The following is a 24,414-nucleotide window of genomic DNA, read 5'->3' as shown; positions in this document are numbered from 1 at the left end:
TAAAAAGTTGATTCGCCGTCTCGTAAGCTGCCCGTTATGACGTCACAAAGCTTCCCTTTTCATGCACAATCGAGTTGTTTGCGCGCGACTTAAACTGACCATGATAATCGCTTGTTTTTTTGTTCCTGTTTAATTTACTGTACAGAAATATGTTTATTATGTTTGTGTAGTTTTTATTTTTGTAGTTCGTCAACTCTGCTACTGTGCGAGAAAATAAACGTAAACTCTGCCTCTAGGTGATTAGTTATTTGCGATTACTTGCAACCAGGTGAAGGCATTTCAAACGTTTCAATAATTAACACAAACTTGTGATAAAGTTTAGGAATTTGTTGTTTAAGTTAATCACTCGTCTTTCGCGGCACTCGGCTCCCACCAAACCTCACAAATCTATTTAGCTGAATTTAAGGGATTTGACTGCAGAGTCAGAATGAAAAAACAATGAAAACACGAATTTGCTGGTCCCTGTGTAATAAATGACGAGAAGTTTGAATTTCCACCGGTTCCCACGAAACAATCTCTGTGTTGAATCTTTACAGATGTTGGTGGGAAATTTGAAGCAGAAACTCCTGTGGGAAATTAACAATTCCTGTGAATGAAGTCGTTTGTTTGACATTGTTATATTTCCCCTGTGCTTGCCGGAACCATGTGGGAAACGAGAATTTGTTTTTCACTTGTCAACAAACATCGGGTTATTTAGAGAGCGTTATCGATACCAAGTCACTGACATCGGTTTTGAACACGTGGTGCGATGAGGTTTTACGTGATTTTAAATCACTTTATTTTGCAGACTGATTGAAAATTGCAAGACCATTAATTATGGTTAAAGTCGTTGTTTTGAGTTTTTATGTAATGTTGTTGGTTTTACAACTTAAGCTGTCACACCAGCAACAGCAAGTTTGCAGGGTGGTATCTGTTTGTGACGGGCAAGAAACAGATGAACAACCAAACAATTTAAAAGGGGCAAAAGGTGATGTTGGACGACCTGGTAAAAGAGTTCCCCGCGGCCCGCGTGGAAAAAAAGGAACCCAAGGACCATTAGCTGACCGTGACGAGTTGGTCACTCTAATTCAAGGTATGTTAAAAATTTTTTCCATGTAAATCAACAGCAAAAACGTGAGCAATATGTATTTTGGCATGCCTTCATGCTCCAAGTGTTGCATGATACAGTGTGTTTTTTGGAAACTAATTATTGTTAATTCATGTGTTATTTTCTAAGAGTTGGTGAGAGAAAACTCAGCTGCATTCAACCAAACACTTCAAAGTAAAAGAAGAATCACAAGATAAACATTGCCTAAATATTTTAATACAAAATTTGTGTGAAATTGTCATTGGCTGTCAGTTTAAAAAATAAAATACACCGAAAATCATGCATTTGAACGATAACTTCTGTGTTATTTTCATCACATGATCATTTCCATAGCAAAAATAAATAGAAGTTTTGTTTGTAGTGCTTCTGCAATGGTTGGAACAAACCGAAATCCTTCTCAATCAAAGTTCAAACAGTTAAGATGATTACTGTATGTTCAGACTGTAGTATAATGGTAAATATTTGTAATGTTATTCGCTTACATGTTATTGTGCTTTTTATCAACAAATCAGTTTGTAAGTTCGCCATTTATCCGACAGGACCTGATGACCTTGAGCTCCATTCCACCACAACATCAACTGCAACTTCCTGCAAAACTTCCCAAGTTCAAGGTCATCATTTCCTAACATCTGGTGAAGAAGTTGACTGCGATGAAGGCTGGAGGGGAGTAGAAATCTTTTACCTTATAACGCAGAAGTAATACCATGCTTTCGCATAGCAAGGCAGGATCGCCCCACTGCGCAGGCCCTTTATATTTGGCGATGTCAGCGTTCGTATTCTCATCATTGGGTTTCACAATTCGGAGCGAGATATGAAAAATCAAGCTCCCGGTCAGGTTTGAACTCTCGACCCTGGGCTAACCAAACTTGTTCCGACTTGTCGGGAAAAGTGGCTGATCCAGCTTGACTGCAATGCCTTGGATGCGAAGCCTGTGAATCTTATGATCAGAATATTAGAGCTGTGATCGCCAAATATAAAGGGCTTGCGCAGTGGGGCGATCATGCCTTGCTATGCGAAAGCATGGCATTACTTCTGCGTTGTCTAATTACGGTGGTGGAGATCCCCTACGTATGTGAAGGTCGCCTGACAAGTTGTGCGCTTGCGCACCAGTGTACCTTGGCCACAATATACCCCGTGGCTCAGTTGGTAGAGCGTTGGGCCTGGTTATAGCCCAGGGTCGTGAGTTCAAACCTTACCGGGAGCTTGGTTTTTTATTCTCTGATTCAAACAAAATGTTATGCAAAGAGAATAAAAACAAGTAAATTAATGTTAACAATCAAACAAAACCTTGTCTAACATGCACCTGACGCAAAACACTTCTCAATGCATAACTGTAACTTAAAATACTGTGTCACAAGATCAATGCAATCCATACCTTTACGGTACGCTTTCAAGGTGTAACAAATTGAAGTACAACAACAATCAACAAAACGATGTCACAATAAAATTGCAAGTATATTAGTTACCATGATTTCATTTCTTACAAAATCGTTCAGTTTATTTTCGCTAAAATCAGTTGGTATAAGTTGTTCAGTTTTGTACATGGTGGTATTGTTACAGTGTAATGTTGACCTGTAAACAAACTAAGTCCTCATTGCATTCTACTGCTGTGTTTACCATTAGGTGTTTCAACACCGCTTCGATGGCTCGGTTGATTTCAACAGAGTTTGGGTGGATTACAGAAACGGGTTTGGAAATCTATCGTCAGAATTTTGGATGGGTTTGTATCACAACAATATATTCGTCTCGCTTTTATTGTAGCGAACACAGCGTATATTAATATGACACATGTATTATTGCCATTGTTTATATTTGTGGCCGGTTTCCCACGGAAAAAAGATAAACCCAAACGTGGCGCAGTACTAATTACAGAATTTTAAACAACCACCGCCCTGGCTCTAAAACAATAAAGGACTCTAAAATGCTGTAACCTGTTGGTCTGACCTGACATGACTAACGGGCACATGTGACTTGTGTTCATGCTTTATATGGGTCATATTGGCTTGCATGAGTATTCCATTTTGCTTGTGGTTTCATTTGGACTGCTGCCGTACGTTTCAAAACAATTTTGCAAAGAGTTTATCAGCTCAAAAGTTATAATATTAGTTGCTGCTGATTTTAATGACGCCTTACTTAGAAGTGGAATATTGCAGCGAACAAATTGAATTCCCAGTCGCTGCTATACTGAAGCGAAGTCTGCTTGCGTGTTCTTACTGTAGACTACTGAATTTAAAATTCCGTGGCAGACTTGTTTATTAATTGAAACACACGTTTGCAATGTCAGGCGGCGTTACGTTTAATTTGTTCCAAGCGCGTTTAACTACAGTTTATCACATAAATAAATTGCAGCAAATTAACTATCAAAAGAACGTGCGAACGTAACAGTGCGATGGCGAGATGTGTCCTTTCCGCCTGTTGTTCCAGTGTTGAATTTCAGGAAACATACAGCGTGGTCAGAACTAGGTACATATATTTTGATATAAATGTGCACAGCCGCAAAAAAATAGCGTCCGCTCCCGCATGCGGCCGCAGGTAGTGCACCGCTGAATTAGAGACTTTTTTGTTTATTCACAAAACTACCAGATGAAGAAGGAATTGTTACAAAAAGACAAATGATCCAGTTAACCAAGCACAAAAAAATTAATCACACCAATACAATGCAATATTCCCACAGAATGCTATGAACACAAAATCAAAAAACATTTTTTTATTGCAAAATAATGCCAACAGCATATATGCCCTTGAATATAGAAAGTAGCATTTGTTAGGAAAAAAAGTTGTGAACAAAAGTGATCAATAAATAAAAAAAATGCTTAATGGTGGAGTTTTGGTTTTAGCCAGTTAAGGTTAGCCACACTTATATAAGCGTTCAGCTAGCATCGGGTTAACCCATACTAGCTAGTCGGCAACCTCACAAAGTGTTCAAGCACAATACAAAGTATTGGCCTAACGGTCAACCACATTCATACATTAGTTTTATTTTTATCAGAAACTCATCCCTGTGCAGAACGTTTAGCCTTTTCAGACTTATTTGGTTGGTTGGCCACACTTGCGTTCAACTAGGGCGCTACCTCCAGTAAATAGTTGTTGTTTAAGTTACAAATATAAATAATCATGATGTAACCATTGATTTACAGTGGACAAACAAAGTATTTGTCCTGATTTGCATTTTCAAGTGAAACACTAACACATTTGATATGAAACCACTGTTTGCATCGGGTGCAGTCCATTAGTAACATATTTTTTTGCTCTGTTTTTTTGTCATGAAGGCATTTTCCAACAACCAACCTTTAGATTTCAAGCCTATAGCTGTGCACAAAAGTGTTTTGTTGGAGACTTTTTCCAGTTGCTAGCCATTTGGTTCCAGGTGGCTTGCTGCTGTGCTGAAGCTAAAGTCTCCTTGCTGTCAATGCTAAATTCGACTCCGAGAGCAGACTTATTTATATGATTGAAAGACACGTTTGCAATGTCAGGCGGCGTAAAGTTTAGTTTGTTGCGCGCTTAACTAGAGTTTATCACGTGACTAAATTGCAGCAAATTAACTATCAAAAGGACGTGCGAACGTAACAGCACGATGGCGAGAATAATGGCAAGCCGAGAAAGAGACTGTCGAAGGATTACGAAATGGGCGTTTTATAACGAAGTGTCAGAAAAAATGTGTTGTCCAGCAAGATGCCAGAAAGCTTGTGGAAATTCTTGCAAGAAAGCTTATCTCTGCTTGCGTCCTTTTCGTCTGGTGTTCCAGTGTTGAATTTCAGGAAACATGCGGCGTGGTCAGAACTAGGCCAGGGAAAACATGCGTGTTGCCACAATACATACAAATCATTACTGTACAACTTGATCCATCAGGTTGTTTTGTTCTTTGTTGACTCTTGCACTTTTAACATTGTTGTCAGTTTACAAACAAGGCATTGTCAATGGGTGTATGTAGAACATTTTTCTGCTAACAATATCAACAACAAGCAAAACCCAGTGAAAACCGGAGGAGTTCCAAGGTATAAAAATTGCTTGTTTTGCCTGCAAATTTACTGCTTCCTAAACTGTTTGATTGAAGCCCTCCTCTGCAATGTTTGAGCCACATTAGAACAAACATACAAGGTATGTGGGTAAATGCTTGTTAATTGCCATAGGTAGCTGTTGATAACTTCACCATAAAGCCAACCAACCTGAAATCTGCTGTTGCATTGTTTCAAGTTATAGGTAACTTACTGTTTTCAAGGTAACTTACTGTGGCGGCAATGAGTCGTCAAGGGATTTTAACTCCAGCAAGGAAATGAAATGAGGGCCATTTTGCAAAACCTTACTGGAAGCTTTGTAACCTTTAATGTGAGCTGTAATGTGTTGTTGTTCCCCTGATTTTTTGCTCCTATCATTCACCAACGGCTTTTCACATGCTTGTTCACTGATGGTTGCCTTCATTGTTTTTTCTTGGGTATGGGAAACAAAGTGGTCACCTGATGCAGTGGTTGCATGAGGTTTGCAAACTGCCCAACCCGTGAAGAAAATGAGTTTGGTTTTGGTCGCTTGCGCACCCTTTTCAGGGAATGTTGATTTTCGCTTCCTTTTTAAAGACTTCAGCTCAGGAGGCCGAGTTATTCGAAGATCGGCATAATAAGAACATGCTTTCGAAAATTTTGTAATAACTGTTTCAATATTCGAAATGCCTTAATCCAAAACTTGCATGGAACTGACATCATGAGAGAGGTCAATTTTGTTTGCGACCGGAGGTTTCGTTTCTAATGTTTTGAGGTTGAGTATTTGATTGGTTTGTGGTGGTATCCTTGATATTGATTTTTTCATTTTTAACACAGAATCAGGAACACTTTCAACCGATTGATTAACAACCACCGCTTCCATTTAAACAGAGTTGTGATACCATTCCGGTAGACTATACCATCCGACATATGCATTTTGGAAAATCCCTATCATTGCCAAATTGATCTCCGCTGACCGTTAGTTTGCCTTGTGGCTTGATGTGAAGTAGTTCTATTTGACTCCAAAGCCAATTTGATTTGACAATACCTTCCAGCACTAAGTCTATCCCTAAAAAGTAAGCGACACAACTCCTACACAATTGCGTACCACAACAGGAACCATGTATTATGAGTGTAAGGTTTCAGAGAAAGTGTAGTAAATCAGCGAAAACCAACGATTACTGTCGACTTTACCTACAAATTAAGACTGCTAATGAGAGGAAACAACCGCGATTATATAGAGAGAACGGGCTATCACATTCTTATACAATTTGTGCAGCAAAATGACATAGCCTCCAGACGTGAGGAATTCCATGGATTCATTCTCTCGCGAGGGATGGACGCTGCCACAATTGCAGATGCTATCATCAACCAAGCAAAGAAATTTGGTCTTAATCTGAACAAACTCCAGGGCCAAGGCTACGCTGGATGCTCAACAATGGCAGGAAAAGACAACGATGTTCAGGCCCGTATCAGAAGCATCTACCCCAAAGCCACTTTTGTTCACTGCTCTGCACATGGACTGAATTTGGTTGTTCATGATTTAAATTACGTCACAGATGTAAGCCACACAACTGGGACTGTGAGGTTTATCATATTTTTTCCGTTAAAGTCCATAGCGCAGGAGACTGTTTTCAAATGTTCCTTTATTGTGTGAAACCAGATGTGAGTGCAAAGTACAAAAGCATTCGTAAGTTTTCAGAGAAGTTTTGTGCGATCTACACACAACTGGAGCAACTTGAGACAAACCAGCATGAGTCACAAAGTACGCGCCAGACGGCATATCAACTTAAGTGTACAACAGGAACCAAGGTGTTTCTTATCTGTCTAAAGATCATTGCGAAGTACTCGGCAATGCTGGAGCCAGTTACCCAACAGTTACAGGCAATTGACATGGACATGATGGGGGTTCGAAATCACATTGACTTGTTGTTAAAAGCTTTCCGAGCTCACAGAGGGGGTGCTGAGCGTGTGTTCTCAGAGGATATCATCCCCGAGGTTAAAAATCTGGCAGTTAAACTTGGTATCGACTTGATTGTGCCCAGGCGATGCGCACGCCAGATCCATCGGCCGAATGTAGGAGGCACCATTGAAGAATATTTTCAAATTACACTCTAAAGATATGCAGCAAACAGAAAGAGGGGAATTTAAACAAATCGTTCTATCTGTAAAGGAAATGTATGGCATTGATAACCTTGTGGAAGAAAGTCTAGCGTGGTATGAAATACAGAAGCACATGCCTGTGAGCAACTCTGTAGGCATAATCGAGTTGGTGAAGCACACCAACATGTTTGCGGACGCCCGTTTCTGTCTACCAGCGGCGATAGCCAGTTTATATAGGAAAACTCTGTTTTTGATGAAATATCCACTGTACAAGTTTATTACTTCAAATTGCGTTGTTCAAAGGTAGATATGGTTTCTTAATTACTTTAATTAGTAAAAAAACGTCGTATTCGAAAATTTTTTCTTCTCCAGGACTACAATAGAAATAATAATACCGAATCACGTAGTTATTCTACAGCTAAACGTGTTGCATTTGTTGGGGACGACTTTAGGCCTAACAAAAACCGTCGCTTGGGAAAAAGGAGAACCACCAGACAGGAGTGTACGTAATACGATTTTTCTAAAAGTTAGTTGTTTGCGAAAACAAATCTGCTGATTGAAGGTTGGGTTTTTGCATTTTCCACATAAAAGTAACAGGATGTCCAAATCACTTTGCATGTATCTATGTTTTTACTACACAGGTTTTGCGGGTCACGTTATAATGTATACCAGTCTTACTGGGTGATTGTCTTGAACCGTCTTTCAAAAAGTATGATAGCAATATATTTCTGTTGTAAAATAACGGACCAGCTGTTTCTGCATTCAATCGGGCCGAAAAACATATTTCTGTGTGTGCTGTTGTAACGTGAAGATCCAAGTCAGTTGTGCGAATATAATGAATTTTCAGTCAGACATCGCTTCACCGTTGCTGTCGCCACTTAATGGTTAACGCAATAATACTTTAGCATCTTAAGCACGCGTCGCATCGTAGGAACCATGAAACATTTTTCATATGCATGTGAAGCCTAATGAAAAAAAATCTGTGCACCTCTGGCTAAGGCATTTGTCAAAACGTTTATTCGTGAGTTGATTTTACGAATAAGATCGAGAATAACCCAAGTTAAATATTTTTGTGTCCTTGTTGATGTTGCATTCCATTAAAATGCTCGTATCGAAATGACTGTAGGCTAAACCATTAAATGAAAACGTACGATAACAAGAGCGTATTTATATGACAGTTAATTGCTATCAGTATTCCGCAAGGTGGTAAGATTTTTGTCGTTATTTTTTACATAGCGAAATACAAATGTCATTCGATTGCAACATAGCAGTGCCCGGATGAACCTAGAGATTTTACTGCAAAAAACAATCAATTTAAAAAGCTTAAAAAGATTCAAAATTGTTTTCTAATCTAATGACATTTTGATTACCGCAGCAATCAATACGACGGGTCACGTGTTCCAATATGTGACGTAAACGTTAAATAAAATTTGTGACCGTGAGAATAATTAGAATACAAGAAATAAAATGTACTAAAATGTATAACAAATAGTCGGTGACCATTCAATCGTTCAATCACGTGATCACCACACCAACCACGGACACAGTATTATCACTGATTTATTGTTATATGAATAATTTTGTTCGTACGTCATCTGAGAACCTCGGTCACTCTAACACCGTTAGCACGAAAGTTGTCAAACGCTTGATTTAGACGAACGCTTCCTTGGTAAGCACGCCCGATTACGTGAACAATTCAAGAATTCGAATGCGCTTTCCTCAATCGCTCCACGTGTTTGTTGCGCAAGAGAAGCGACCAAGTACTCAATTCAAGTAAAGGTTTACTAAATTCACCTTGCATCCATTCCTATTCGAGAACAGACAAATGCGGGTTTTAGGTGTGCAGTTTTGCTAGGTCTGTTACTTTGCATCAGATGAATCAGGGTTGTCCATCCCTTGGATGTTTTAAGTGGCCAGCACGACAATTTTCGTAATGACGTAAACATGTTTGCCAAACTTCATAACACTTAAAGCACTGCGGGTCTCGTGTTTCAATATGTGACGTAAACGTTAAATGAAAATAAGAATACGAGGAACTAAAATGTACTCGGGAATAACAAATAGTCGGTGACCATTCAAGCGTTAAACCACGTGACCACCACACCACCCACGCACATAATCAATCGAATTATGTGCCCTGCAGTCTGAGGTCCGGTGGAAGTCAACCTGGAATCCCGCAAGTCAACTTCCCACTAATCCGTTACAGCAGCGGTCATTTTGTGTGTTCGATTATGAAGTAGAATTGATTATTTGTTGAGAAAATATCAACACTAAACCAACATATTTACAGAAACGTGGTGGGCGGAACCTCTTAAAAGTCGACAACGCTGCATGGAACCAACTTAAACAACATCCGATACCTCGCCCAACAAATACTCTTCACAACTCACGGAAATGTTGGTGCGTCATTCTTTACAAACAAATGAACGACAATGTATCATTATTTTTATTATGTCTACAAAATTTAACTTATTTTTTCCCATATAATAGTGATGCAGTTGAACTGGGTTTTAGCTTGAGAGCCATTAGAAGAAAAGTGCAATTTTCCAATCAGACTTGAATATCGTTTTCATTTACACTCCCGGTTAATCGTGGGTGCGGGTTGCTGACTTTAATCATTTGGGCCCGGGGCCGACACGAGGTCATTTTGTACCCTGTCCCAGTTTCAATTGTGTCGCTTAATTCCACCCAAATTCATTGAGGTGAATCAACAAGTTGGTTATGAACTTCTGCCAATCAAAAGCTGTTCAGCCCTAACTAAATTACAATATAACTTACGACTACAAAAGATGGCCTTTGATATATCTAATGAATGTTTCTGTGAAAATCAAACATTGTGTTGCGATATATGAGGAGCTTGCTGATGTAAAACCATGCTTTCGTATGGCAAGGCAGGATCGCCCCACTGCACTGAACCTTTATATGTAGCGATCTCAGCTCTCCTCTTTTGATCAGAAGGTTCACATGGTTCGCAGCCAAGGCATTGCTGCGTATATGGATCATGCACTTTTCCTGAGAAGTCTAAGCGAGATCTGAAGAATCAAGCTCCCGGTGAGGTTTGAACTCACAACCCTGGGCTAACTAGGCCCAACGCTCTACCAACTGAGGTACAGTAGCTTCACGGGGTATATTGGGGCTAAGGTTGTTGGTGCAAATTTGTGTCAAAAAATTCGTTTTACAGTTAAAGGAATGCGACGTTGGTGTGTTCAATTAAAACGATATTTTCCAATACTCCACATAACCACATAACGTTAGGCTTAAAACAGCGGTGCACAACCTGCGGCCGCGGACGCTATTTTTGGCGGCCGTGCACATTTATATCCAAATACATGCATTGGCGGCCGTCGTTGCTTCTGAAACTTGTTTTTTAATGTCTCAAGAGTTAAGCTTTTAATTAGGCCCATTTCCATTTCCGCGTTGTACACATTCGTTCGCTGTAGCGAGTAGTAACTGGTGCAGCCACCGCAACTTTTGAAACACAGGCGAAACAAAGCGAAACAATACGGATGGTGACGTCACAAAACATTGATAGCATGTCTGTCAATTGTCATGTACGCATGTACATTTGTCAAAAAGCTAAACAGTGGACTCAATCAGTCATGTCGCTGAAACGCAAAAGGTTGCTAAAAGAAGAGAAAAGGGCGTTTAATCCCAAATGGGAGGTGGATTATTTCATGATGCAGACAGCAACACATACCATGAAGTGTTTAATTTGCAGCCAAATCGTTAAAACTGTAAAAGGGGATAATGCAAAGCAGCATTTTCAGCGGCATTTGTCACACGCCTATGCAAAGTTGGATGGAGAGTCTAGGAAGGTCTGTGTCGAAAATTTAAAAAAGCGTGTACGTCAGCAAACCGCTTGCATCTCTTCTTTCGTTCACTCCACCAATCATCGTTGCGAAGCTTCCTACAGAGTGGCATATCATCTTGGTGTTGCAGGAAAGCCTTATTCCGATGGGGAACTTGTTAAAGCGATGTATCATGGACGTTGTGAAATGCATTCATCCCGGCAAAGAAATAGATTACTCATCGATTCCTCTTTCGCGCGCTACTGTGCAGCGCCGGCAATCTGACATCGCTCAGCAGTTGAAGCTCTCTCTGAAAGCAAAAGTTAATAAAGAAGGAAGTTTACTTGCGCTCGCTGTTGACGAATCTACGGACATCAACGACTCTGCGCAACTGCTAGTCTTCGTTCGTTCTCTATCTACAAGTTTTGAGTTGTGTGAGGATCTTCTTTCAATGGAAACACTGGCTACCCGCACCCGTGGTGAAGACATATTTGATGCAGCCAAAAATGCCTGCATTCGGTCCGGATTAGATTTAAAAATTCTTCGTGGCATTTGCATGGATGGCGCACCTGCCATGACGGGTAAGCAACAAGGATTTGTGACAAGATTGTCAGATTACGTATGTAAGGAGCATGAAAATAACGAGCTCGTTAATCTTCACTGTATTATCCACCAGGAAGCATTGTGTGCCAAATCCGTTGCTTTAAGTAACGTTCTGAAAGACGTAAATGGTATTATTTTATTCATTCGCGCAAATGCTCTTCATCACAGGCAAATTCAAGAAATTTTAAGCTCAAGTGATACGTCAGCAGAGAATGTGCTTTATCACTCCTCCGTCCGTTGGTTGTCTCAGGGAGAGACATCTTGCCGTGTTTTGCTTTTGCGAAAAGAAATAACAGAATATTATGGCTTTAAAAACAAGTACTGCCCCCTGATCAACGTTGACTTCCTCACATCTCTTGCTTTTCTGGTGGATTTTCTAACTCATGTCAACTATCTGAACCAAAGTTTGTAAGGAAAAACAACAACAGTTTGTCTCCTGTACAAAAAAGTACAAGATTTCCGGGACAAATGTCTACTCTTTAAAAGTCATCTAAGGCAACGCAATTTCTTTCATTTTCCGCAAGTGACAGCGCTGATTGACAGCAAAGAAATAAATGTTGGGAATATTCCAATCGATATATTTTCCGGCGTTTTCGACGGGCTGTTGGAGGAATTCGCTAACCGTTTTAAAGATTTTGAGAAAATTTCGCAAACAATCCGAATCGTTGCTTTTCCACATCTGGTGGAAACCGAAATTGCACCGTTACGTCTTCAAATGGAGCTGGTTGAGTTGAAAAATAACGAGCAGCTAGTCAAGAAATTTAAAGACGAAGAAGATTTGCTGGATACCTGGAAAAGTGCAGTTGAATATCCTAAACTGCAAGAATTGGCCAGAAAAACTCTTGTTCTTTTTGGAAGCACTTACGTGTGCGAAGCAGCGTTTTCAAAAATGAAGTATTTGAAGAACAAGTACCGAACACGTATGTTGGACAGCAATTTGGAGTCGGGTCTTCGTCTGATGATTTCAAACGAGCAACCTAACTTCGAAAGTTTGTCTATGGGCGTGCAAGAACAAGGCAGCCATTAAATACTTCAACTCTTCGTTACATTGTATGTACGTAATTTGTTAATAATAAATAGTTCACATTTTTCAGGTATGGAATCATTTTCATTCCTTTCTTATATTGCTCACGTCAACTTGTCGAAATTATCAGTAGTATAGCGTTGGAAAGGCAGTATATTTAACTGCGGCCGTTAGGACACAGTAGTGCGTGCGTTGCGGCCGGCAGTAGTAAAAAGGTTGTGCACCCCTGGCTTAAAACATACGTCGCCGTATAATTCGGATCATCGTCCGGACAAATTTCTCGAACATATTGCATCCGCATTAACCTATGTTTACAAAAGGAAACTTTTTGCCGAGAATAAATAAATGCCGCAACCCGAAGAAAGCAGTAGGCATTTTATGCAAGACATATACTAGCCATCAGCAAAACGCTAAAAACAACTCTGTAAGAAATTGCGGCATTTATAATCAACTCTCCAAAAAGATAACTCTGTAAGAAATTAGCGGAAGCGGTATTTCAGTCAGTTTCAGATAATTCGTCGTTTTCACTTTCGCCCTCACATTCTTGACATTTAAACAAAAGTCGTAAAATGTTCACAATTTTTTCGACAGTCCGACTCCTGTAATTACTCATTCTCAATTTCTTTATAATTCCAATAACTTCATGCTGTGTCAGATTGCTTGGGCAAGAATGCACGAAGTTATCCATGATTAACGCGAGTTTTCGTTTTGATCTTTATTCAACTTGCGTCTCTTCCTTCCATCACAGCTGTTCGACCTCTGCACCTGATACACGTGACTTATTTCTACAAAGTCGTCACATTCTTTTTCCACCTTTTTTTGAAAACACCTTTTATTCATAATTTCCTCAGACATGCTACGAGAGGTGTAAAGTGATGTGCACAAACTACCATACAGGAAGATACAGGGCAACTGACAGTCAAACTCTTGCAGAACTAGACAACATTTTCAGAAGTTTAATTGTTGTTCTAATGTTCCCCAGAGTTCCCTATTTGTAGAGAAACACTTTAACAATTTTAATGTGATGAGACACCTAATACAGATAGCTTCGAAACCTTCGGCACTTACTTGAAAGCAAGCTTATTCCTTTAGTTAGTTACATCACAGCATGAATACACACAAAATAATGATAAAGCTATTTTTCCTAATGAAAACAAATAATGTTCTGCCAAGTTATGCTGATAAGACGTTAATAAGAAAACTTGTGGAGTCTGCATTCAAAATACGAAAAAGGCGGTGTAAAGCATTTCATTTCTCCCCGGATGTGGTAAGGTTTTGAAATACCATAATGTGAAAGAAAAGATAGTTTACAACATACAATGTGAAGACGATGTTCAAAACCAGTACAATGTTTTTGCTCACATGTTGTAGAACAATAAACAATTTGAGGAAATCAACATATTTAAAACTGCAACAAAGACCAACACAAAATCTGTTTCTGTGTTGATACCACAGTATAACTGTCAGCAGTCCTGTCACAATTCCACTGTCAATGTTACCTCACGAATGAAGTTGCACCAGTCAATGCACAATTTATTTGATATCGACGCCTCATTCATGATTAAATCCTGCGTCACTTCTAATGTCTAAAAGTAAATAATAATGATGACCTGATTAAGTGAAATGTTGCATTTTTCTGGGAATGAGCCCTTTGATATAAGAAAACCCTACAAAACAGTTAAAGTTTCCTGTTATATTAAAATAACTCTCGAGAAACGTCGATAAAATAAAGTTTGCCAGAAGAGCAGTATTCAGCAATAAAATATGCCTGGCAGCGTCAGTAACAATTTATTTCCATAACATTTTCACTGCTAAAACTGTTGTAGGAAGACACACTTATTTGAGTTTATTTTTGTTGATAAAATTGTGAATGGTAAAACATTGTTCAATACACGGAGATTTTGCAATTACAGTACATCACTACTTCAAAGGACACAAGTCATACAGGACATAAAAAAATTACCAGTAGAGTTAACATCAATCTTACATGTTTAATTGCATTCTCTATTATCATTGTGCCAACGCAATCATTACTGACACTATGGTTAAGGGTAGTGATGTCGGCTGCAATAATGCGACCGGAAAGTTTCATAAACTCTTTTACCACCGTATGCATTGTGGTCGTTATACACTTTCCAGCCCTGTTTAACAAGGGCGTTCCTTGGCATGTATTCCACTGACCGAATAATAGAAAACTGACAGACCGGCAAAATCAATGATCTTTGTAAAATTGGTGTCCAACGTTTGGTGGAAAGATGTGGTAAGAAATATTAAGTTTGGTTCGTGTGCAATATTTATGGTGCTTCGAAACGCTGCTACGTACATTAAGTTGCAATTTCCTTTAAAAATTACGTCAGTTCCGGTGCGTTGTTGTCACGGCCATCCATTATGTTCTATATTAGACACAGCTGCGTGTTGTGACCGTCTGGTGTCGCAGAAGAGATAAGTGGACAAATTTTGTGCAGCTCGCTATCAGATTTGATTTGATTTGATTTTGTATCCTAAGAATTCACAGTGTTTTTTTGCTGCCAGGCAAAGTAATTAATATGAATTGGTCTTCTGGCACTTTAGTTTCTAAAGAATTTATTGAAAACGACGTTTCGTCCACCATCCGGTGAGACTTCCTCAGGGTTATGTCACAACGATGATGCATGAAGCGCATAAACACTTGCGTCTTTCACGGTTTTAGTGTTTATGCGCTTCATGCGTCATCGTTGTGACAAAACCCTGAGGAAGTCTTGTCGGATGGTGGACGAAACGTCCGTTTCAAAAAACACTTTAGAAACTTAAGTGCCGAGAGAGCAATTGCTATTAATTAGTTAGAATTCATGTTTACTTGCAGCGTAGATAGATTGAAGTCATGTTGAAATATTACTTGCAAGTTTTTCAAATCCTTCTGTTTTATGGGCAATATCCAAATCAATGCAATTCGATGATAGGTGAGCTGTGTTTTAAAATTAACCCATTAAACAATCAAACAGAACTTTTCGAAAAGTTTAGCAATTAAATCTATTACTTTTTTGCAATGACGCAGCATCGTGTGCCACAAGGTTATCAGATTTAAATCACTCAATTTCAAAAGTAATCTGCCCATCGAACTGCAGGAAAAGATATTCGGATTTATGTGGAAATGATGATTACGCAAAAGGTCCTCTTTGTCTAGCTGCAATACATGCAGGACTGATGGATAGTAAGTTTTATCAAAAATAGTTATCATTTCATTTAGGCCACTTATGAAGGCTGTACGGATTTTTTTTTAAATCAGATCAAACCAAATTTCATTTACATAGATGATGGTGGCTACTTTGAAGTATACAAAAATGACCCAATACATGAATATAAAGGATTGGAGAGGAACGGAGTGAGAAGCAAATCTTGTTCGTTTGCAGGATCCTCTTATTCATTTGAAAGTGCGCATCGGGTATCGGTAAAGTTTGAAAAAATATTTAATATTATCATTGCCATTTATCCAGTGAAATGCAGCACGAAAGGAAATACCGAGTTTTCTGTAACTGATGTACTTTGTCCATCTGGTTGTTCGCCCGACTATGTTTGTGGGACAAATTCGTACAACATAAATTCATCCGTTTGTGCCTCTGCCATTCACTTTGGAATTTTGAAGCGTAGGTTTTTGTATTCAACACGTTGTGATTTGTTTGAATTAACATTAAATATCTCAGAGAATGGAGGTTATGTGACGGTTTATTCAAGAAACGGAAGACGCTCATTTAGTGGTTCGACCAACGGAGGTGTTTCCAGTCAACCTTGTGGTTCATCAAATCAATATTTTTCGTTTAATCGTAAGTGAACAAAGCACTGTAAACTTGAAACAAATCACAAGCGAAATAAAGCTTGCTCACTAATTACTAATTAATATCTCAGATGAAGATTGTTCGCGAACTTGTTCAAACAACGGTGAATGTTTGTCCGGAGTTAATGATCAACATTGTTCTTGCAAAATTGGATGGAGCGGGTCGGATTGTGAAATAAGTGAGAAATTGGAGCATGGTCCATGTTAATGGTTATATTTTGTTATGACATAGTAATTTCTGCTCCCAATGACTCCTAATACTCAGTAACGCCTCTCTGTGTGTACAAAAAAACAGGTAAAATTGTTAAAAATTACGATGGTCGTTCCATAACGATAAATGATGATTTCAAATTAAATAGTCATTGACTGGTGTGTAGTAACTTTTAAACAAAATGCCGTTATATGTGATACTCACGACCCGTGTTTACCAGACTTCCTATTTTCCTATACATTAAAAAACTTTAAAGACGTAAAAGTTGCAGATAAGTATCAGGCCGCTGTTTAGTTTGTGTTGTATGAATCTTATATTGGGATGTAAATGAATGCGAAAAAGTTCAGTTGTAAGGATGCAACTTGCACAAACAATGTTTATCTCCGATCAAAAGCAAGGTATAGTAAATAAAAAAATCCACCACCAACACGAAAATTATCTATTTAACATTAATACGATATTACATTTTGGATGGAATGTCATTGATTTATATTAACAAGTTTCACGTTGTTCGAAACCTAGGAAGTTTTTCATCTTGCAAGGAGGCATTGCAACACGGTGTTACCAAGAGCGGGGTCTACAATTTAACGTCCCCTCGGCCTTACCAAGGATATTGCGACATGGAAACAGACGGTGGTGGTTGGCTAGTGAGTTTATGTCTGAGCAAAAAAATATCACGAATATGGCATTGGAACTCAATCATTTTTTGTTATTGCCAAATATTTAAACAGCAGTTAACTTCTAATTGAAAGAACTGGGTTTAATGTTAAGCAAAAGAGTAAATGCCACCGCAGCTGCGAAAAATACATTTTTTTAAAAATCGATTTATAAAAAAAGCTTCTCGGGAAAAGTTGCTGATCAAGCTAAGCTTTAATGCTTTGGCTGCAAAGTCAATGGATAATGTTGATACGATAGCTGATCGCCAAGCAAGAACCTCTAAAGTAAAGGTCGATTCTGTCTGTAATACGGTTACATGCGATTAAATGAAACGTTTCCCCCATTGTCTGACTATAGTGGTGGAAATCCCAAACACACATGTGAAGGTTAAATGGCAAGTTGTACGCTTGCGCACTAGTGTACCTTGGCCACAATGTGGACCCTACAAAACCACTGAGCACCCGCGGTACCCCGCAGAGCGTTGGGCCGTGTTAGCCAGGAGCTTGATTTTTCAAATCTTTCTTAGACTTGACGGGAAAAAGTGGCTGATCCTGCAAGGCTTCAATATCTTGGCTGCGAAGCCTGTAACCCTGACAAAATACAAACGTAGTATTTGTTATTACTGCAGCTATACCTTACCAAGTATATTGCGACATAGTAAATGAAGGCGGATAGCCGGTGGAAATATCAAACAAAAACGCACTAACAAAACATCAATTGAGTTTGTTGGAATTTTCAGGTTGTACAGAAAAGATTTGATGGTTCAACTGATTTCTATCGGGGCTGGAGAGAATATGAAAAGGGATTTGGTTCCTTGACTGGAGAGTTTTGGTTAGGTATTGCGACATTAGCATCTCAGCATCAAAATCATTTATGCATTTAAATTTCACCGATAACTTCCAATTAGTTTTCGTTCTTTAGAGCTTCCAACGGTAGTATTTATTTCTACCCATAATAGATAGGCTTGTTTGTAAATGTAAATCTGCTAGTATCTCCTCGCCGATACGATTGTCATATCTTGGGCTGCGCATAAGGCAAGCAAAGCTTTTCATCTCCAAACACCAACAAAGTTTGTAAAAAAGCATAAACAAATAAAACTTAATGTTTAATGATTAATCAAGGCTTGGAGCTGATGCACGAGCTTACAAGTTGGAAACGTCAAGAGCTCCGCGTTGACCTGCAAAATTTCGATAACACAAAGTATTACGCGAAGTACAGGTAACTACATGGGTGCGTTTGAGTCCCAAGTGTTGTGGTTCCTTATTGTACCATTTTGACAGCAAGTTCAGTATCGGTTCATCGGGGGAGAATTACCGTCTGACTGTTGGTGGGTACACTGGTGACGCAGGTAAGCGAGCAAACAGGTTTATTTAAAATAACTTGACACAAAGGAGGTTTAATAAACTCTCTAACTCAGGGGCGCACAACCTTTTTATTAATGCCGGCCGCATCACACAGACTTTATATTACAAATGGCCGCTAGTGAGTCCAAACTGATAATTTCGCATTTACTTATGCCTAAACGTGTAATGAAATGTTACATTTTACTATATTTTTACCGAAAAACCTTGTCAAGTTTTTCACAATGCACGGCCGACAATACAAATGTACTACAAAGCATGTGATCCGCCGACAATACAAATGTAATATAAAGCATGTGTACGGCCGACTTTTTTTATCACCTTATCTGGTGACCGTTGATATCCCACAGAAAACTGTGAGGTCTTTTTCAAGCATTATGGCCTGTTTTGGTCAAATAGTGAATATTTTACGGGTGCCGTTTTCCGATCAATGGCGTGCTAAATTTGGCTGGCATGCGGGCTGCTGTGCATCCCTGCTATAATTTAAACAATTGTAAATTGCTCATAATTTACATTTTATTGATAATTTGAAGAACACTAATGATGCTATGTTTGAATTAGCCATGCCATAGTTAGTTTTTTTCCACAACATCAAGAGGAAATAAAAAGTTTGAATGACGCGGTTGGTGTAGCTCCATCATTATAAGGAGCTGACCTGACCGACGTCACAGATAAGGCTCGCTTATATATTGTTTATGTTGCTAACACAGTGCCTATAGAATATATTAAACTTACACTGCTTTCAATTGTATGTCAGGTGATTGGCTGGTCAACATCTAAACCTCAAACTAAAGTGTTAAAATATTTGCACCATTAGGTGATCAGCTGATTCCTCACAATCAGATGCCATTCTCCACACATGACCGAGATCATGATTCATATGGTGGTAGTGGAAACTGTGCTGTTGAATACCATGGAGCTTGGTGGTATAAGAGTTGTTATCACTCCAACCTGAACGGAAAGTATTACAAGGTGGAGTCAGGATCAGTCGATTCAAACCGTTGGAATCCTGTATCACGTAAACGTTCAGAAATGAAAATAAGACCTGTGATGTAATAAAACTGAGGACAAAACAAATAAATTAAATTAGTTGCGTGATTAAATAAAAAGAAATCATCGAAATTATTGGAAATATTAACTTTTCTTACGTTTTTCTTCGAAGAAGTGATCATCAATTTATTAACCGCATATACTTATTACCACCACGAATTTACGAGTGTGTTTGCTTGATGCTGTGAATATTTTGTAAATACTTTTGTTTCAGAAATCATTACATAAAATAATACACATGAAACTTAAAAACATGAAGCCTTTTCTTGTTGCGTCATTATTCAGTAAAGCGGAAGAGACCTTCGGGTCACGGTTTAGCTTTAAGTGCGGCGTCTTCGGGTGCGGCGCGATCCGCTCTGAAGACCTTGTCAGGCGGGGAGTTTGACTGGGGCGGTACATCTGTCAAAGAGTAACGCAGGTGTCCTAAGGTGAGCTCAGCGAGGACAGAAACCTCGCGTAGAGTAAAACCGCAAAAGCTCACAGATTTTGATTTTCAGAATGAATACAGACCGCGAAAGCGTGGCTTATCGATCCTTTTGAACTTCCGAGTTTTGGGCAAGAAGTGTCAGAAAACTCAGCAAACCAAGTATTTCGCACATATTTATTTTTAGGACAGATAATTGCAATCAGCACACCACAAAAACATAACAATCATACAGGTAGTCGCAGACGAATTGGAGCCCAATTCACAAAACACGTGGCAGTGGCATGCAAGCGTTATCCCTGTTGTGTGGAAGGCATAGGGTGTGGCCACAGTAGTTACAAACAGTCTTCATTTAAATAAACATCGCCATTATGAGTTTTACAAAACCTGTTTGTGACTCGTGTACGAAACCATTCACTTGCCATAACAGAGAATTCCTGTTACATTTTGATATCGCTGCGGCAGACATTTGCATAAAGAGCAGGCATTTGCCTTCTATAAATCAAGCCAGCTTAAACACGCATCGCATCGTAGGTCTTGTAACATTGTGCATTTTTCATATGCTTGTGAACAAGCCTGATGAAGCCATTTGCGAACACCACGCTAAGGCATTTGTCAAAGCATTTATATGGGAGTTGATGTTACGAATAAGATCGCGGAATACAAATGTCATGCTCTTGCAACAAAGCAGAGCTCAGATGAACCTAAAGATTTTGCAATCTCATGACGTTTTGATGGTCACGTATAACAATATGTGACGTAAACGGTAACTGAAAGCGTGCGAATTATTAGAACACAAGGAATTACAAATAGTCGGTGACCATTCAAGCGTTCAATCACGTGACCACCACACCAACCACGCACACAATCAATCGAAATATCTTCACTGCAAACGGAATCAAAATTCCAACACTTGGTTTTGAATATTGCGAAACAGAAAGGGCCATCGATTTCCCATTGAATGGCATCAAGGGAAGTGCGCACATTATTTGTATTATCACTGATTTATTGTTATATGAATATTTTTGTTCGTACGTCATTTAAAATCCCTGTCACCCTAACACCGATAGTACTGAAGTTGTCAAACGCTTGATTTAGACGAACGCTTCCTTGGTAAGCACGCCGTTCAGGTGAACAATTCAAGAATTCGATTGCGCTTCGCTCGATCGCTCCTGTTTGTTGCACAAGAGGAGCGACGAAGCACTCAATTCAAGGTTCACTATATTCGCCTTGCATCATTCCTATTCAAGAACAGACGCGGGTTTTAGGTGTACAGTTTGCTAGGTCGGTTACATTGCATCAGATAAATCAGTCCAACCCGTGACTGTTTTAAGTGGCCAGCACGAAAGGTCTACCAACTTAGCTACAGGAGCTTCACGGGTTATATTTGAACCAAAGTTGTTGTTGCCAATTTGCGTCAAATTCGTTTTACAGTTGAAAGAATTGTAATGCGACGCTGGTGTGTTCAATTGAAGTGATATTTTCCAATACTCCACATAACCACATAATGTTAGGCTTAAAATATACGTCTCTGTTTACAAAAGGAATATTTTGCCGAGATTAAATAAATGCCGCAACCCGAAGAAAGCAGTAGGCATTTTATGCAAGACATATGCCAGCCACCAGCAAAACGCTAAAATCAACTGACAAGGTTCCATTTCATTCGAATGCAACAAATCTTTAAAATTACATCAATACAACATTTCGGCAGCAACGTTCTTGTTTCTTCTTGATATTTCAATTGGAGCGTTCGCGTGGTTGTTGGGAATGCCTGCTTCAAGAAGTTTCGCAGCATCTTCTTGCACTCCATCAAGATAACTCTGTAAGAAATTGGCGGAAGCGGTATTTGAGTCAGTTTCAGATGATTCGTCTTTTCACTTTCATCCTCACATTCTTGACAAAAGTCGTAAAATGTTCACAATTTTTTCGACAGTCCGACTCCTGTAATTACTCATTCTCAATTTCTTTATAATTCCATTAACTTTCTGCTGAGTCAGATTGCTTGGGCAAGAATGCACGAAGTTGTCCATGATTAACGCGAGTGTTTCGTTTTGATATTTATTCAACTTGCGTCTCTTCCTTCCATCACAGCTGTTCGACCTCTGCATCTGATACTCGTGACTTATTTCTACAAAGTCATCACATTCATTTTCCTCCCGGCGCCTAGTAACTAGTATACTGCAGATTCGTTGATTGATTATTCGTGTTTAGTTTTTCACAAATTAACTTTCGTTAAGAAGCAGTAACCAAGACGTTGTTGCCTGTTTTATGCTCAACCTATACGTCATACTTTTGTGGTCTGGATTTTTGGCTGGACCTGTGACACGTGCCTTACATGTATTATGGTTATTCCGGTGTTGGACATGAAGGAAATTGTCAAAACACACACTTACGTTGGTTTGGTTGAAGTTTTTTTCCTCTCAGTGGCAGTTTGTGCATCAACAACACATGCAAGTATGCACAAGATATAATTCGACAATATATCATTGGTTCCCAAACCGGGGGTAAGTTTAACTTACCCTAGGAGGTAAAACCATTGGTTATTTTTACATTATTTGCTTCGCTGTAGTGTTTTAAAGTTTGATACAATTTTGTTCAGGTATAAATGCATTTCAAAACCCTCTTTGCCTTCACAGCTATTTTGTAAAATTAACATGTTACGACATAGGCCCGGTAAATTTGGTCTTCAAAGATTGGGTAAATTGGAGAAAAAACGTTGGGAACCTATGATATGTAACTTAAACCTTTCAATGTTTAAATTTGATTTCCACTCAAAGCTGTACAGTAAATCTCAACTTAGCACCCCATACCTGTGAACATGTAGACCATATTACAGTGTTGAGGGCTGATGTAAGACAAGGGGGAATATAATTCTATCAGGATGTTGGCTTTGGGAAGAAACTGGTTGTCCTGTTTGAACCAGACTTTGGACAGAGCTGAGTGCTGGAAACAAGGTTTTGTGGTTTAGGTTCCAGTCACTTAAACCGGTATTTTTCAACCTTTCTGAGCCACGGAACACTTTTTTTATTGAAATAATCTTGCGGAACACCTAACTGTTGGAAGTATTGCGGCATTATACTTCACCAGCATCAGGCTCGCACAAATACATTGATTACTTTCATAAAGCTATTTACGCCCTTCGTGATAAACAAGTGATTTCCGACCCGTGTTCCACGGAACATCAGTGAAACTAATAAATTTCTTGCGGAACACCTGACGATCTTTCAGGGAACACTGGTGTTCCGCGGAACAACGGTTGAAAATCACTGACTTAAACAATACCATCTTAATGCATTGAGTGAAGGGATTAAATCAGAGAAAGTGCATGAAAATAAGTAGGTAACGTAGCCTATAAGTAGGTAAGTATGTCTACATTACATGTTAGAAATTGACGACAACCCCAAATCTGTTTTTAAAGCGGTGTTGCAGTGATTTTATAAACTTCTACGCATTGTGGAACGTTTGTCAGTAAAACGATTTGTTCTTTAAACCTATTGTTCTTAATGTCTGAAGTTGGACAATATCATGTCACCGTCGCTCTCCCCGCGACATCTCTCACAGCCACCATATCTTTTGGTATGGCTGACAACCTTCCGAAACCAGCCACAGGGTGCAACACACCAACATTTGTCCCTTTCCTCAAACAAACTGAAGAGTCAGAAGTATTTAGTGCACAGATTACAACTCTTCCATTTTCAGTTTTTATCAAGGCTCGCGGAATCATCACCTGCGATTCTGATTTTGACTCGAACATTCCTACCATGGAGGCCGTCAGTTGGAAACAAGGTTTGTCCGTCCGCCTGAAACCGTTTGAGAGGCAGCCAGACGAGTTTTTCGCAACCCTAACGCTTGCCACATGCTGTAAGCAATTAGACTTACTGATGATCCGGTATCAACAGTAAACACGACGGACCGAGATTCGACTTCGCGCCACTGGAATGCTGCGGAGAGGACAGAGGCACTACTTTTCGTTGGGTTGGGGCAAACTCCTCCCGCGGTTTCCAAACCCATTCTCGTTTAAAGGATGGCCTTCGCCTGGGGTTTTCTTCCTGAAACTTTAATTGGGTTACGTCACTCAGTTTTTCTGATATGTCCTTCATTGCCCCTTGCATTTGTTTATTACGGCTTCAAGATTAGCCAGGAGGACATCGGGTGATACTTTGGACTCATTTTCAGGACATCCGTGCAACGCATGGACCCTCTCTCCACAAGTCATCTGGAGATAAATCCTTGTCAGTATTGAAAATGTGGAACGCCAGATTTCTATCCAAAAGACCACGCAGAAAAGCACTGCCTGGTCTGTTATCTTTTTAAATTCAGT

The 24,414-nt window shown here is 39.3% G+C and overlaps 2 protein-coding genes across 2 annotated transcripts; both read left to right on the top strand.

Annotated features, from left to right (window-relative positions):
* Positions 1–11,145: 11,145 nt before the first annotated feature.
* Positions 11,146–12,582, top strand: LOC145909715 (general transcription factor II-I repeat domain-containing protein 2A-like). The gene is made up of 3 exons (XM_082997070.1): positions 11,146–11,683; positions 11,969–12,111; positions 12,166–12,582. Exons 1-3 carry the CDS (start codon positions 11,146–11,148, stop codon positions 12,580–12,582), a joined length of 1,098 nt encoding a protein of 365 aa, XP_082853196.1.
* Positions 12,583–15,421: 2,839 nt separating this feature from the next.
* On the top strand, positions 15,422–23,995 carry LOC145909714 (uncharacterized). Its single transcript, XM_082997069.1, has 12 exons — positions 15,422–15,518; positions 15,614–15,769; positions 15,870–15,989; positions 16,053–16,202; positions 16,260–16,379; positions 16,462–16,569; positions 17,124–17,248; positions 17,998–18,094; positions 18,380–18,476; positions 18,539–18,606; positions 19,437–19,637; positions 23,607–23,995. Exons 1-12 carry the CDS (start codon positions 15,440–15,442, stop codon positions 23,993–23,995), a joined length of 1,710 nt encoding a protein of 569 aa, XP_082853195.1. The 5' UTR covers positions 15,422–15,439.
* The last annotated feature ends 419 nt before the right edge of the window (positions 23,996–24,414 follow it).

This window comes from Ascidia mentula, chromosome 7 (genome assembly GCF_947561715.1).
Source record: "Ascidia mentula chromosome 7, kaAscMent1.1, whole genome shotgun sequence".
Lineage (NCBI taxonomy): Eukaryota > Metazoa > Chordata > Ascidiacea > Phlebobranchia > Ascidiidae > Ascidia > Ascidia mentula.
Note: the sequence above shows the minus strand (reverse complement) of the source record. Positions and strands in the feature narration are given on the sequence as shown.